We start from the raw sequence: 12,623 nt of genomic DNA on the forward strand, positions 1-12,623 counted from the left end.
AGTCTATACAGCCCATCGAGCCTGCTGCACCATGCAGTAAGATCATTTCTGACTGTCAACCTCAAATCCACTTTCCTACCTGATTTCCTTAGAGTCCAAAAAACAGACTATCCCAGCCTTGTAAATGCTCAATGACTGAGCATCCTCTATCCTCTAGGGTAGAGAATTCACAACCTGTTGAGTGAAGAAATTTCTCCCCATCTTAGTCCTAAATGGCTGACCCCTTATCCTGAGACCACTGCCCTAACCTGCACTATGGGGAAGCCTGATATCCTGGCATAGCCATGTCCACACTCATCCTGCTTCTCTCTGCTTAGAGAGGAGGCAACAAAGTCTCCTCTTCGGACACTCTGACCTCCTTGACTTGACTTGAGATATGTCGACATTGTTAACTTGACAACTATTGCCATCCTTGTACTGCTCTGAGGCTGCAGGTCCAGTTTCAGAAGCTAATACAAATCTGTGGTCATCTCCTTGGTGAAGCATAACTACCAAACACATTGCCCCTGGCTAAAGTTCAGGTAGGAGACGTGCTCTCTGAAGACCTGAGGTGGGTAAGGCCTTCTGCTGAGAGCCCTCCTCCTTTTCCCTCTGAACAGCTTCTCTTCTCTACTGCCTTGCCCCATATCCCTCTGATCTTGCAGTCTAAGGGGAACTCTACCTATAGCTCCCCAAGGCTGGGGGCTCAGAGGCCTTTCACACCACAGTCCTTCCAGAGGTCCAATACAACTCCCTCCTGACTGAAAGAACTTCTGTTGACTCGTTAGCAACATTTCTTTCTTTGACTAAATGTTTGCTGTTATAGGGTTAAAGGCAGCTGTCCTGAAAGTTGAATGGTGATCCTTTAGATAGTACTGGTCAAGGGGTGTACCTCATGCAACTCAACAGCTGTGCCTGTTTCAGAGGGCATTAACAGATGTGTCCTGCTTCAGAATGGCAAACCTGAAAAACCATTGGCAAACCATCACAATCTGCTCACTCTGCATACTACTTGGTACACCCATGGCATGCAACAGGCAGTTGGTGCTGATTGCACAGCCAGTGGTTGGGCGTGGACCACCCGCCATTTTATTTTCCTGAACTGGTGGAATTACTGGCTCTACAGTGTCTAGTTTTGAGGCCGATTACTCTGGTTTTGGACTTGCATATGCCCCTCTCAAACTCGAAAAATATCATCATCGTTATGAACAGTCTTCCCCAGAGGTTTCCTCAGATTACTAAAGATGAGATCAAAAATAGTTCCTTCCCTGATTGGTTTAACGATGTATTGTAGGAAACTGTCTTGAATGTATTCTATGAATATGTCCTTCAGATTATTTTGGCCAATTTGATTTGCCCAATCTGTATGAAGATTAAAATTCCCCATGTTTGTTACATTGCCTTTGTTTCAGTCTCCTCCTTATTTCTTGATTAATACTCTGGCAAACAGTATAGCTACTATGAAGGGGTCTGTAAACTACCCCCACCAGCATCTTTAGCCCCATGTTGTTCTTTATCTCCATTCGTACTGATTCTTGTTTCTAATCTTCCAACCTAAGATCCTTTCTCATTACTGCCTTTATGTCATCCTTTATTATCAGGGCTACCCCCACCTCACCCCATGTCTCTAGAATGGCTATTAGACCATTTATCTCTATTTATGCCATTAATTTTTCTATCTTGTTATGAATGCTTTGTGCATTCAGATAAAGCACTTTTAATTTTAACATTTACCATTTTTTTCCCTTGAGTTGACCTTTTTCACTGAGTCATTATGACCATAAAACTTTTTGTCTCTTCCTGTCATACTCTGTTAATCTTTATTCAAATTGCTACATTGTCTGTGACCTTGACTTTTACATTTAGATTTATAAATTTTCTGTCCTCTTTGGGCTGTATGTATGATTTTAAATCAATGATTTTAGTTCACCAGGACACTGGTTCAGACCGGTTTAAGCAGAGTCTGTCCCAACAGAACAGCTCCCTCTTTCCCCAGTAATGAACCAAAACCTGTCATCCACACCACTTTCAGTCACACATTCTACTCTTTGATCTGCTTGACCATATGCCAATTTGCAGATGTCTTATATAGTAATCTAGAGATTATCTTTGAGCTTCTTATTAATTTGGACCCTTGCTCCCTCAGTGGAATCTCATCCACCTCTGCCATTGATTCCTATGGGAATCACAACAACCAGATCCTTCCACTCCAAGTCCTTCTATTAGGATTTCCTTAACCCTGGCACTGGGTAGGCAACACAAACTTTGGAACTCCTAATCACAGCTGGAGAGAACCATATCTATTCCTCGACTGACGCCAATCACCACCACATTCTTCTTCACTCCCTTCCAACCCCATTTGAATGGTCTCCGGTACCACAGTGCCATGGTTTGCTAATACACTTTGCAGATTTTGCCCTCATCCACCTATGCAACAAGAACCTTGTACCTGTTTGATCAAGAGAGAAAGGCTGAGGGTCCACCAGCACTGCACCTAGATTCCTGTTACCTGATGGACTCGCATTCATACCCTTCTGTTCCTGACCACTAATCAGACCTGCACCATGATCTAATCTAACAAGCGTGACTGCCTCCTGAATCAAAGGCCAGAATTTTACCGGCACCTCTTAGGCCCGACACCTAGGACAAGATATGCGTCCTGAGCCTGCATAAGCAAATGGCAGGACCGGGGAGCGGAGTTTACTGGCAGCAGATAGCTGCCACGGCCACCATCCAATTGAGGACAGCAGCTGCCCTTTCAGAACTGGCAGCCCAATCGGACAGTCAGTAGCAGCACCCGAGGCTGCAGGGAGAGGGCACCTTCATCTTGAAGTGCAGGTATTTTTTTTGTGTTGGGGTCAGGGTGACCAACTGTCCCAGAGTTTACAGAATCGTCCCACAATTGGGCTGGTTGTCCTGGGTCGCTGGAGGCTGAGATGGCCCTTTTCCCGTATTTGCAATGTTGTAACTTTGCGCATGTGCAGGATGCAGTGGGGACAATTCTACTGCTGTTCTTGAAATAATGCCATGGTATCCTTTGCATCCAGCTCAGCAGGCAGACGAGGCCTTGGTTTAATATCTTATTGAAATACAGCACTGTTATAGAGTTGATTTTCCAGGCAACTTTTCTTGGTGGACACATTTAACTTTATTTACAAGACAGCAACAACAACTACATGCATGCATCAAACTCTATAACCAAAGAGGAATTCTCCCCTGGAGGTCCCCCACCCTGCCAACTCATTGGTTTACACAGATCATGTGATCTTACAACACCAGACTATTCTTAAAGCTACAGTCCTACGTTTATCAAAACTAGAGAGAGTGCAGAGGAGATTTACCAGGATGTTGCCTGGGCTGGAGTGTTTTAGTTATGAGGAGAGGTTGGATAGAGTGGGGTTATTTTCCCTGGAGCAGAGGAGATTGAGGGGGGACATGATTGAGGTGTCTAAAATTATGAGGAGCATAGATAGGGTAGACAGTAAGGAACTTTTCCCCTTTGCAGAGGGATCAATAACCAGGGGGCATAGATTTAAGATAAGGGGCAGGAGGTTTAGAGGGGACGTGAGGAAGAATTTTTCACCCAGAGGGTGGTGGGAATCTGGAACTCACTGCCTGAAAGGGTGGTAGAGGCAGAAACCCTCATAACATTTAAGAAGTATTTGGATGTGCACTTGCGATGCCATGGCATACAAGGCTAAGGGCCTAGTGCTGGAAAATAGGATTAGAATAGTTAAATACTTGTTTGACCAGCGCAGACTCAATGGGCCAAAAGGCCTTTTTCTTTGCGGTAGACCTCTATGATTCTATAATTACTGCAGGCACCTTTTGAAAATGCATCACTCTCTCATTGTTGAACCTCTGGAGCGGGATTTAATCCCGGAATGTTGTGGCTCAGAGGCAAGTGTGGAACCAACCGTGCCACAGTTTACATTCTGTTAACGGGTTCTGTCTGACACACTAACCAGATGCTGTTTACTTTTAACACACCTTTTCAGACCATACCCAAGTTACAAGTGCTCACTCAGCTTTCTGCTCACAGTAATTAATCCCTAATCATGTGATCACTTGCAGTTGATTTGACTATTAGCTGTTCACTAACACAGACAACCACTTGCAGTTAAGTCTTCAAAAACTTGCAGTTTGTTATAGCTTTTACAGTTTTAAGTTAAATTCAAGAAGTTAAACTAAATTTTAGTTTGAGACTATTCAACCACTACTTACCAGAGTTCCACTCCAGAATTCCATCCTTTACACTGTTTATCATGCACTCTGTTTGTTTATTACCACTCCAGATACTCACTCTGTACTTTTATACGCATTTTCAATTCACTTTCAAGTTACAAGTGTGCCTCCAGCCCCAAAATGAGGCTTTCAACCTCCTGCTGCCGATCGCAGTGTATCCTAACACTATCCACGCCCCCAGCCCCGCCATGATTGGTGACTCCCTCCCCGCTTCTCCCCAGGCCTCAATGACCTCTTTTCCTCCCTCCACTCCCAACAATGATCTTCTTATTCCCTCACCCCCTTGGCAGGAACCCCCCTCCTCCCCCGCCGCTTGGCATGGCATGTCCCCAAGGGTCCCTGGCTGTGGCTTCCTGATATTGGGTTTAACACTTGACCACTGGCCCTTCAGTCTATTCAGCCAGTTGTCAGGCAGGAAGTGGGCAGGCAAAACAGACAAAGAGGTCCTGCAGATAAGTTCAGTACCTTTTTTGTATTGCTGACATTGCAGACCTTTTTCAGCCTCCCTGTAGATATTGTGGCCATTTTGATTATTTTATGAATAAATTTCACCTGTACATTAGCTGCCAAAACAATAATTGGCAGCCAGCAGAGTAAACATTACGCCCTTTTTTTGAACAAAGGTGTAAAAGATAAGCCCAGCAGCTACAGGCCCAGGCCAGTGAGTTTGGCTTTGGTGGTGGGGAAATTTCTAGAAGCAATAATTTGGGGCAAAATTAATTGTCACATATACAAATGTGGGTTAATTAAGGAAAGTCAGCATGAATTTCCTAAAGGAAAATCATGTTTAATTCACTCTGTTGGAGTTTTTATGAAGCGGTAACAGGGAAGAGGTAACCGATATCATCTCTTGAGAGCAATGCTGTATGTGTACATGGACTTCCCAAAAGCTTTTAATACAGTACTGCACAACAGACTTGTGAGAAATTATGGATCATGGAATAAAAGAATCAGTAGCAACATAGGTATGGAATTGGCTGAGTGACATGAAATAATAGTGGTTAATGGATATTTTTCACACTGCTTTGTATTGGAATTCCCCAGGCGTCAGTGTTGGCTCTGAATTTAACTTATAAACTAATTATTTCACTCTGTTACTGGGTAAGGATCCTGTTAACCACAATTCAAGTAAATTGTTTTGACTGCTAGTGGGTGTAGTTGATTGCATTCTATTATTTATTAAGTATGTTGCTATATTAAGATTGTTGAGTTAGATTACAACATTAGATTTTAAAGAATTTTTGTCATTTAGGTATGTTATCCAAAATCTAGCTTTCTGAAAACCAGAATTGTCTGAAAACCGGACAGTTTATCTTGGGAAGAGGGTGCGTGGGAATGAAGAGGCCATTCTTGGGCTGAACCCAGAGGACGGAATCTGAGAGTTCTGCGTACACAGGTCCTGAGTCCATTTCAGCGCTTTTAAGATCTGCGTTCCCCCATCCCGCCCTGGCCATCCCTATTCTCCGGACAAAACTGCTGGTGGGACAGAGTTGGGGGATTCTCTCTGTGTCCGCAGCCCTGGGGAACGGAGAGCGTGGGAGCTGCATTCCATGTTCTGTAAATTGAGCTGGGTTCATGAGTTCCTTCCACCCAAAACTGGAATCTACCTGCAGTTATTTTCACTAAATCCCAATGAATAGATCACAGGAATGGAGGTGAGATTCTGCTAAGCACAGTGAGCCTCCAGCAATGCTGCTTTATGAATTCCACATCAGGTCTAAGTCCTGCACTACGTAATAACAGAAAACATGTGTCTGGCCCTCCAATCTAAAGGCGGGTAATGGAAAATCCAAAATCCGGCATGGTCTCGGTCCCAAGAGTGCCTGACTTTGGACATCAGCCTGTACTATCAATGTGAAAATGTGCTATTGAAGTGTCAACATTTACTTGCAATACCAGCTGTTATTGGTATTTTTACTTGTTTAAAAAATGCTGTCACCTTTATTTTGTCAACTGCAACTCATCTTCCTTTTAAAGTCAGCATCTGAATTTGCTTGCAAGTTTGTGACAATTCTGCTGGGTGGAATTTTCCTATTGGGGAAAAAAATACAGCTGAATGTGTATATAAAAGTCTTCCCTGGCAGCTTTAGTAAATGGACTTCTTTAAATCTTGTCAGCCTGCTCCCCTCCCCCAAGAGCCAACCCATGAAAAATTACAACCTTTCCAACAGTTGTTCAGATTATCATCAAATTTCTACATCTAATCTGTAACCAATTGCATTTGCATGCCAGGCAGCTATTACCTTGGCACCATACCATTGATGGTTCTCCTGAAACTGCAAAAGGCCTTCAGCCATCCATTTAATGTTAGGCCATTCTATGCCCAGTAACACTGGACAGAATATGTGCTCCATCCTCTGGAACTTGAAATAAGATCCTACTGACTTCATATTTTTCTTTGTAAAATAAAGCTATTTTAACAAGAGCTTTGTGACCCTCTGTAGATCCCAATCAAAATAGCAGCAGTTGAAATGACAACAGGAACAGGCGGGACCTTCTGCACTCTGTTGAGCGTGCTATTCCACACGTACACACAGTGTTTTCCCATGTTTTCATTTTTTTTAATTTTCTTTTTATACTTTCACAGTGCCTTCATTTGTCTAAATGATTTTTTTCCTCTTTTATAAGCCTGCATAATGCTGAAACATATATTTTTAATACAAGATTGGCTTTAAATTTAAGTGTGGCAATAATAGAGCTCCACTGTACATCTCAAGTAACTTCCTGCCATTTATGCCTATATAAGAATAAAGCTGTTAATTACAGTTTCAAAACAGGCACAGCACTCAATGTGAAAAATATTTGATCAAGTGTATGGACTTGAATAATGAGGCCACTACTATTGACAGAATGTAATTAACTTTGGCTGTATTCCATGTTAGATTTTCCAAATCAAAAATATAAGCTGTAACTTTGAGCTCAATTTACACACATATTTATTTATTGCAATTTGTTATTTTTCATCCTTCAGCAAAGCTAATTCTCTGCTGCCCCCTTGTGTTTCTTTTGACATTAGTTAATTGCAGTGTTTGTATATAAACATATGAAAAATTGACAGAGGGAAGGACCTACTGGTCAGCCCAGCCAATCCCATACAGACACTCTCTTTCCCCCATCTGGAGCCATGGAATCTCCTGGGAGAGGTGACAAAACACAATGCTAGAGACCAAGTCGACTAAGAAATCTGGATAATACTCCTCCAACTCACACTAGCCCAACAGACCATCTTGGTCCTGATTAATTTTACAGTACCTGTATTTCTTGAATGGGGTGCCTTATGCCCAAAGCCAGAAACAGGCCCAGCTCCTGCTTGAAGGACTTCTGCAATTCAGTATTCACTGCACCAGCAACCTGTCCCATGGTTGTTGAATATTTTCCTTTGACTGTGTCAAAATCAAACCCATGCCCTGGGAGTGATGGTCTGTGTATTCATTCAGCAACCCACTTCAGACCTGCTTCCAAGCCTGGCTTGTCACCCTCCTGTCAAAATAGGATCCCACCAGGATCTCCACGTCTGTGTTGTTGAATCCAGAAGCTTGTGAACATGACACCTTGTAGTTCAATACTCTTAAAATTACAGCAACAATTTCAGGATTATAAAATAACCTTCACTTTTATGTTGTCCTACCATGCTTTAACTGGGCACCAGCACTACCTGTTATTTATCCTGCAATTAGGCAGGTTGATGATCACCATTGGCAACTGAACTTAAATAAACTCAAACACCAAATGGCTTGAGTGCAGACTGATGGCATCGAGCAGCTCCAGCGCCTCACCAGAAAACTACCCAAAATCAACTGTGCAGTGCCACAGGGGCTCGACTAATATATAGCCATCTAGAATAAATCACTTTTTTGATTTAAAAGAGTTGAATCTCAGTACGTTCTAAAATGCCGCAAACTTCACCAGAAATCATCAGAAGCAAAATTACCACCCCTCCCTCAACAGTATCTCCAAAACCCCCTAAGAAATTAGAGATCACCCTGCCACCCGCCTTAAATTCCTAACTCCATCCCTGCCGCAATTGCAAATTCTGTGCATTAGCTTTCTTTCCCCTATGGTACAACTGATGGAATATTGGACATAGCTGCAACTTTAGTTCGGACAAGTCTGTGCCCCACTGCACTCTCATTATAATTACTTTTCTCATACATCGGTGAGGCCATTGGATTTTGGTTTTTGCAGGAAACTTCTAAATTCCGCACTGTGATCCCAAACCACCGATGCAACTCCTGGAAGGAATTTAGCTTGGGGACTGCTATGTATGTGTTTATCTTCCCAGTATTGTTAGCTGTAGCAGTGTGAAACCATATATCATGTTTTCTGAGTCAAGGTCCACAAATATGAAGCCTTCCTTGAAAAAGGTATCAACTGGAGAATTGGGTGCGGGGTTCAGTGCATTCTATTCTTGTGCTTTTGACCTTAAATAATTTTTACTTGGTGGAAAGTAGGGAGTGCCGCTAATTGGGAGCCTTGATCTGATTTTCTCACCAATGTTTTCTTAATTGAATACAGCGTTAATATCAATGGCAGAATCTTCATACAGCGTTAAATATTTCATTGAGAGGCTGTTCACTTTGAACACTTGTATGATTTCTATGAAATTCACCTGGAATGTCAGGGGTTTATTTGTACATATTCCAAACTGAAGTCTCACGTTTTGTTATTCATTGATGGAATGTGGATGTTGCTGGCTAGGCCAGCATTTATTGCCCATCCCTAATTGCCCTTGAAGGTGGTGGTGACCTGCCTTCTTGAACCGCTGCAGTCCATGATGATTGGCATTGTAATTGATTTTAAACATCAGTTATACCGTAGTTGGTCAGATTGCATGGACATGCAGCCCCTCAAAAGATGCTTCTAAGGAAAACCAACTCTATTTTTGATTTTTTTTTCAGGGAAAATCCTATCCTACCAGCTCCAGTCTTCCATCTTTATGGAATCTATTTGTCTATCTCGATTTCAACAACCTATGGAGAACCATGGATGATATGGGAAAGGAGGTAAAGAGTAATTTTAAAACTTTTTAAAATACATTTAACAAAAGTTGTGCTGTTAATTTGAGAATTATCCCGTTGATGAAGCCTACGTGTAAAAATGTACATGTTGCTTTCCCCTTTTGAGCACAAGTAACTGTGAGGGTGTTTTCTTCTGTGATCCCAAAATTGGGCATAATTGTAGTGATGAATGTTGAAAGCTGAAGCCTGTTGAGACTCTACTACTTAACTGGCAGCTCCCTCCCCTGCACCCTCTGGGACCCATGCTGCTTCCCCACCTGCCACATGACACTCCACATCCCTCCAATAATGACGTGTTCTGGGGCCTGATGTCCTGAGAGTTCCCGGCTTCCTAACACAGAGGCTACCACTTCTCGGGGCTGCTATATGGAAGGTGGTGGTAGGCCCAGAATGCAGTGGTCAATAACCAAATGGAGGCATCTCTTGCTCTCTCGCAGTCAGAATGTACCCCACTGAAAGTCCACCCTGAAGAGGGAAATCCAAGCTAATATCTCCCTGCAAAGTTCTTGGAATTAAAACCATGTGATGCAGGTACAGCTGAAGGATCAAGCCATAAGGGATTTTAATGGAGACTGGGCAGGGGTAGGCAACCAATCCGTTCTCAGGAGTTGGGTTGTTCACATAAATATTTATAATACAGCTATGTGCCTCATAATTAATCACCCTTTTTAAATTTTATCCTTGGCTAGCTGAGTTTCCTGGGCTTGGGAAACGCCTCTGGTAAAGGGAGGCGAGCACAGCTGGATCTAGCAAGTAAGCGCTTTTTCCCTTACCTGCCGGATCCAGTTTATCTGCTTCACCCATTCCCGCGATTAGACATCCCCAACCCTTTTGATCCACCCTTTTGGCCTCCGATCTCTCTACTCCAGATCCCGATCTTCACCTGACCGCAGCCTCTGATCTCCCATCTTGCCTCTAATCCCTCCCTGCCTCCCTCCTCTCCACTTGGATTGAAAATCTGGATGGCTGTTGGGCTCGTAGGCCTTCACCATCAGGCTGCAACTGGGAAATGGATACAAAAAAAATGGTAGCCGGGTCCTGCTGTTAAATTTAGCTGGACCAGAGGGAACCACCTCTCCCTGCCTCCGAGATTATAAGATTGGGGGTGGAAGTGTTTGGATCAGAATTCGGGATGTAGAGCTCAGGCTAGGACAGTGAGATGGGAGGTGGCTCAGAGTAAGTGCAAGGAATGGAAGAACAAAACTGAGGCGTGGATCAGACAGTGGGAAGGAGTGGGTGAGAACAGAGTTGGGATGTGGATCAGGATGTGGGAAGAGCAAGCATGAATGGAGTTTGCCCATGGATCAAAAAAAAGGGTTCAATAAGAATGGAGCTGGGTAATGGATTAGAGTGGGAAGAGACAGCCAATAATAGAACTGAGACACCATCTGAGAGTGGAAAAGGGAGGCAAGCTGAAACATAGATCAAAGCAAGGAAAAGGATCTGTAATGGAGCTGGTACATGGATGGGAGATTGGATGTGATGGGCAAGAGTAGAGCTGGGAAACAGACCAAAGAGTGTCTGGGAATGAATGGATTGACATGGATTAAACAGTATCAAGAGATAAGAATGCAGGTGGGGCACAATTCAGAGTGGGTTGTGTCATGAAGAGAATTTTTGGAAATTATTTTTTAAAATAGAGTTTAGTGGTGTCTGTCTGTCTATATGTGTGCATGTCTTAATTGGATTAAAGCCAGCCAGCCTGGATGCTTTGATGTATAGAAAGAAGTAGGCTGAAATGGTAACTAGATAAACATCGGGGAAACATAGGTGTCAAAGGGGTATATATATGCATTTTTTTGAATAAACCATTCAGGACTGTGTTTAAGATCTTGCACCTAGCTAGAAGACGCCAAGCAATGTGTCTAATTATTTTCAGCTTACTAATTGGTGGAATGAAAGGGTTTATTGTTAGGAGAGGTAAAATTAGGAAAACCTAGTAATACAATAGAAAATTTACATTCAAAGGGGAAGCTAGGTATAAACAGAAAGGAGTTTGTGTGTGTAAGACAGAGACATTTAAGTTCTAACCAGCCTGTAAGCCTAGAACTATGTCTGCAAAAGAACCAAATTGCAAGGGACCTCATTTTGAATTCGTAAGGCCAAATGTGCTTTGCCTGGTGTCAGTTTAAAGTCTATGGGTTATTGTTGCCTTGGTGAAGATTTACCTGGGAGTGATTAATTTGGGAATTTGTTTAAAGGTTGTTATGGCAGTAATTTGTAGACATGTGCATGTAAGAAGTAAGAACAGGAGTAGACCTCGAGCCTGCTCTGCCATTCAATAAGATCATGGCTGATCAACTTGTGTTTCGATTTCCACACTCCCATCTAACCCTGATAACCTTAGATTCTTGTTAGGCAAGGGAATCAATCTACAACAAAAACAAAAATAAAAATACCTGGAAAAACTCAGCAGGTCTGACAGCATCTGCGGAGAGGAATACAGTTAACGTTTCGAGTCCATATGACTCTTCAACAAAAAATTTCTGTTGAAGAGTCATACGGACTCGAAACGTTAACTGTATTCCTCTCCGTAGATGCTGTCAGACCTGCTGAGTTTTTCCAGGTATTTTTATTTTTGTTTTTGTTTTGGATTTCCAGCATCCGTAGTTTTTTGCTTTTATCCAAGAATCTATCTACCCCTGCCATAAAAATATTCAATGACCCCAGCTCCACTGCCTTCTGAGGCAGAGAATTCCAAAGTCGCACAACCCTCTGAGAGAAAAAAATTCTCCTCAACTCTGTCCTAAAAGGGTGACCCCTAATTTTAAAACAGTGCTCCCTAGTTCTGGATTCACTCACAAGAGGAAACATCCTTTTGATGCCCACCTTGTCAAGGCTGTTCAGGATCTTATATACTTCAATCAAATTACCCCTCACTTTTCTAAACTTCAGTGGAAACAATCCCAGTCTATCCAAACTTTCCTCATAAGACAGCTTACTCATTCCAGGTTTCAACCTAGTAATCCTCCTTTGAACCACTTCCAATGCATTTACATCCTTCCTTAAATAAGGAGACCAAAACTGCACACAGTATTCGAGGTGCGGACTCACCAATGTATAACTGAAGCATAACTTCCCTACTTTTATGTTCAACCCCTCTCATAATAAAGGATAGCATTCCATTAGCCTTTTAATTACTTGCTGTACCTGCATACTAACTTTTTGTGATTCATGTACTAGAACACCTAGATCTCTCTGCACCTCAGAATTATGCAGCCGTTCTCCATTTAAGTAATACTCTGCTCTTTTGTTCTTCCTGCCAAAGTGAACAACTTCACATTTTTCCCAGATTAAATTTATTTTGCCAGATCTTTGCCCACTCACTCAACCTATCTATATCCATCTGCAACCTCCTCATGTCCTCTTCACAACATACTT

The 12,623-nt window shown here is 42.6% G+C and overlaps 1 protein-coding gene across 1 annotated transcript in view; it reads left to right on the top strand.

The window, feature by feature from the left end:
- The window catches only part of mao (monoamine oxidase), a 210,105-nt gene that overhangs the window by 128,757 nt on the left and 68,725 nt on the right, over window positions 1-12,623 (top strand). The window contains exon 4 of the mRNA XM_078559723.1: window positions 9,123-9,227. Within this exon, the coding sequence (XP_078415849.1) occupies window positions 9,123-9,227 (105 nt within the window). The remainder of the gene's footprint in view (window positions 1-9,122; window positions 9,228-12,623) is intronic.

Source organism: Cetorhinus maximus, chromosome 16 (assembly GCF_964194155.1).
Source record: "Cetorhinus maximus chromosome 16, sCetMax3.hap1.1, whole genome shotgun sequence".
Lineage (NCBI taxonomy): Eukaryota > Metazoa > Chordata > Chondrichthyes > Lamniformes > Cetorhinidae > Cetorhinus > Cetorhinus maximus.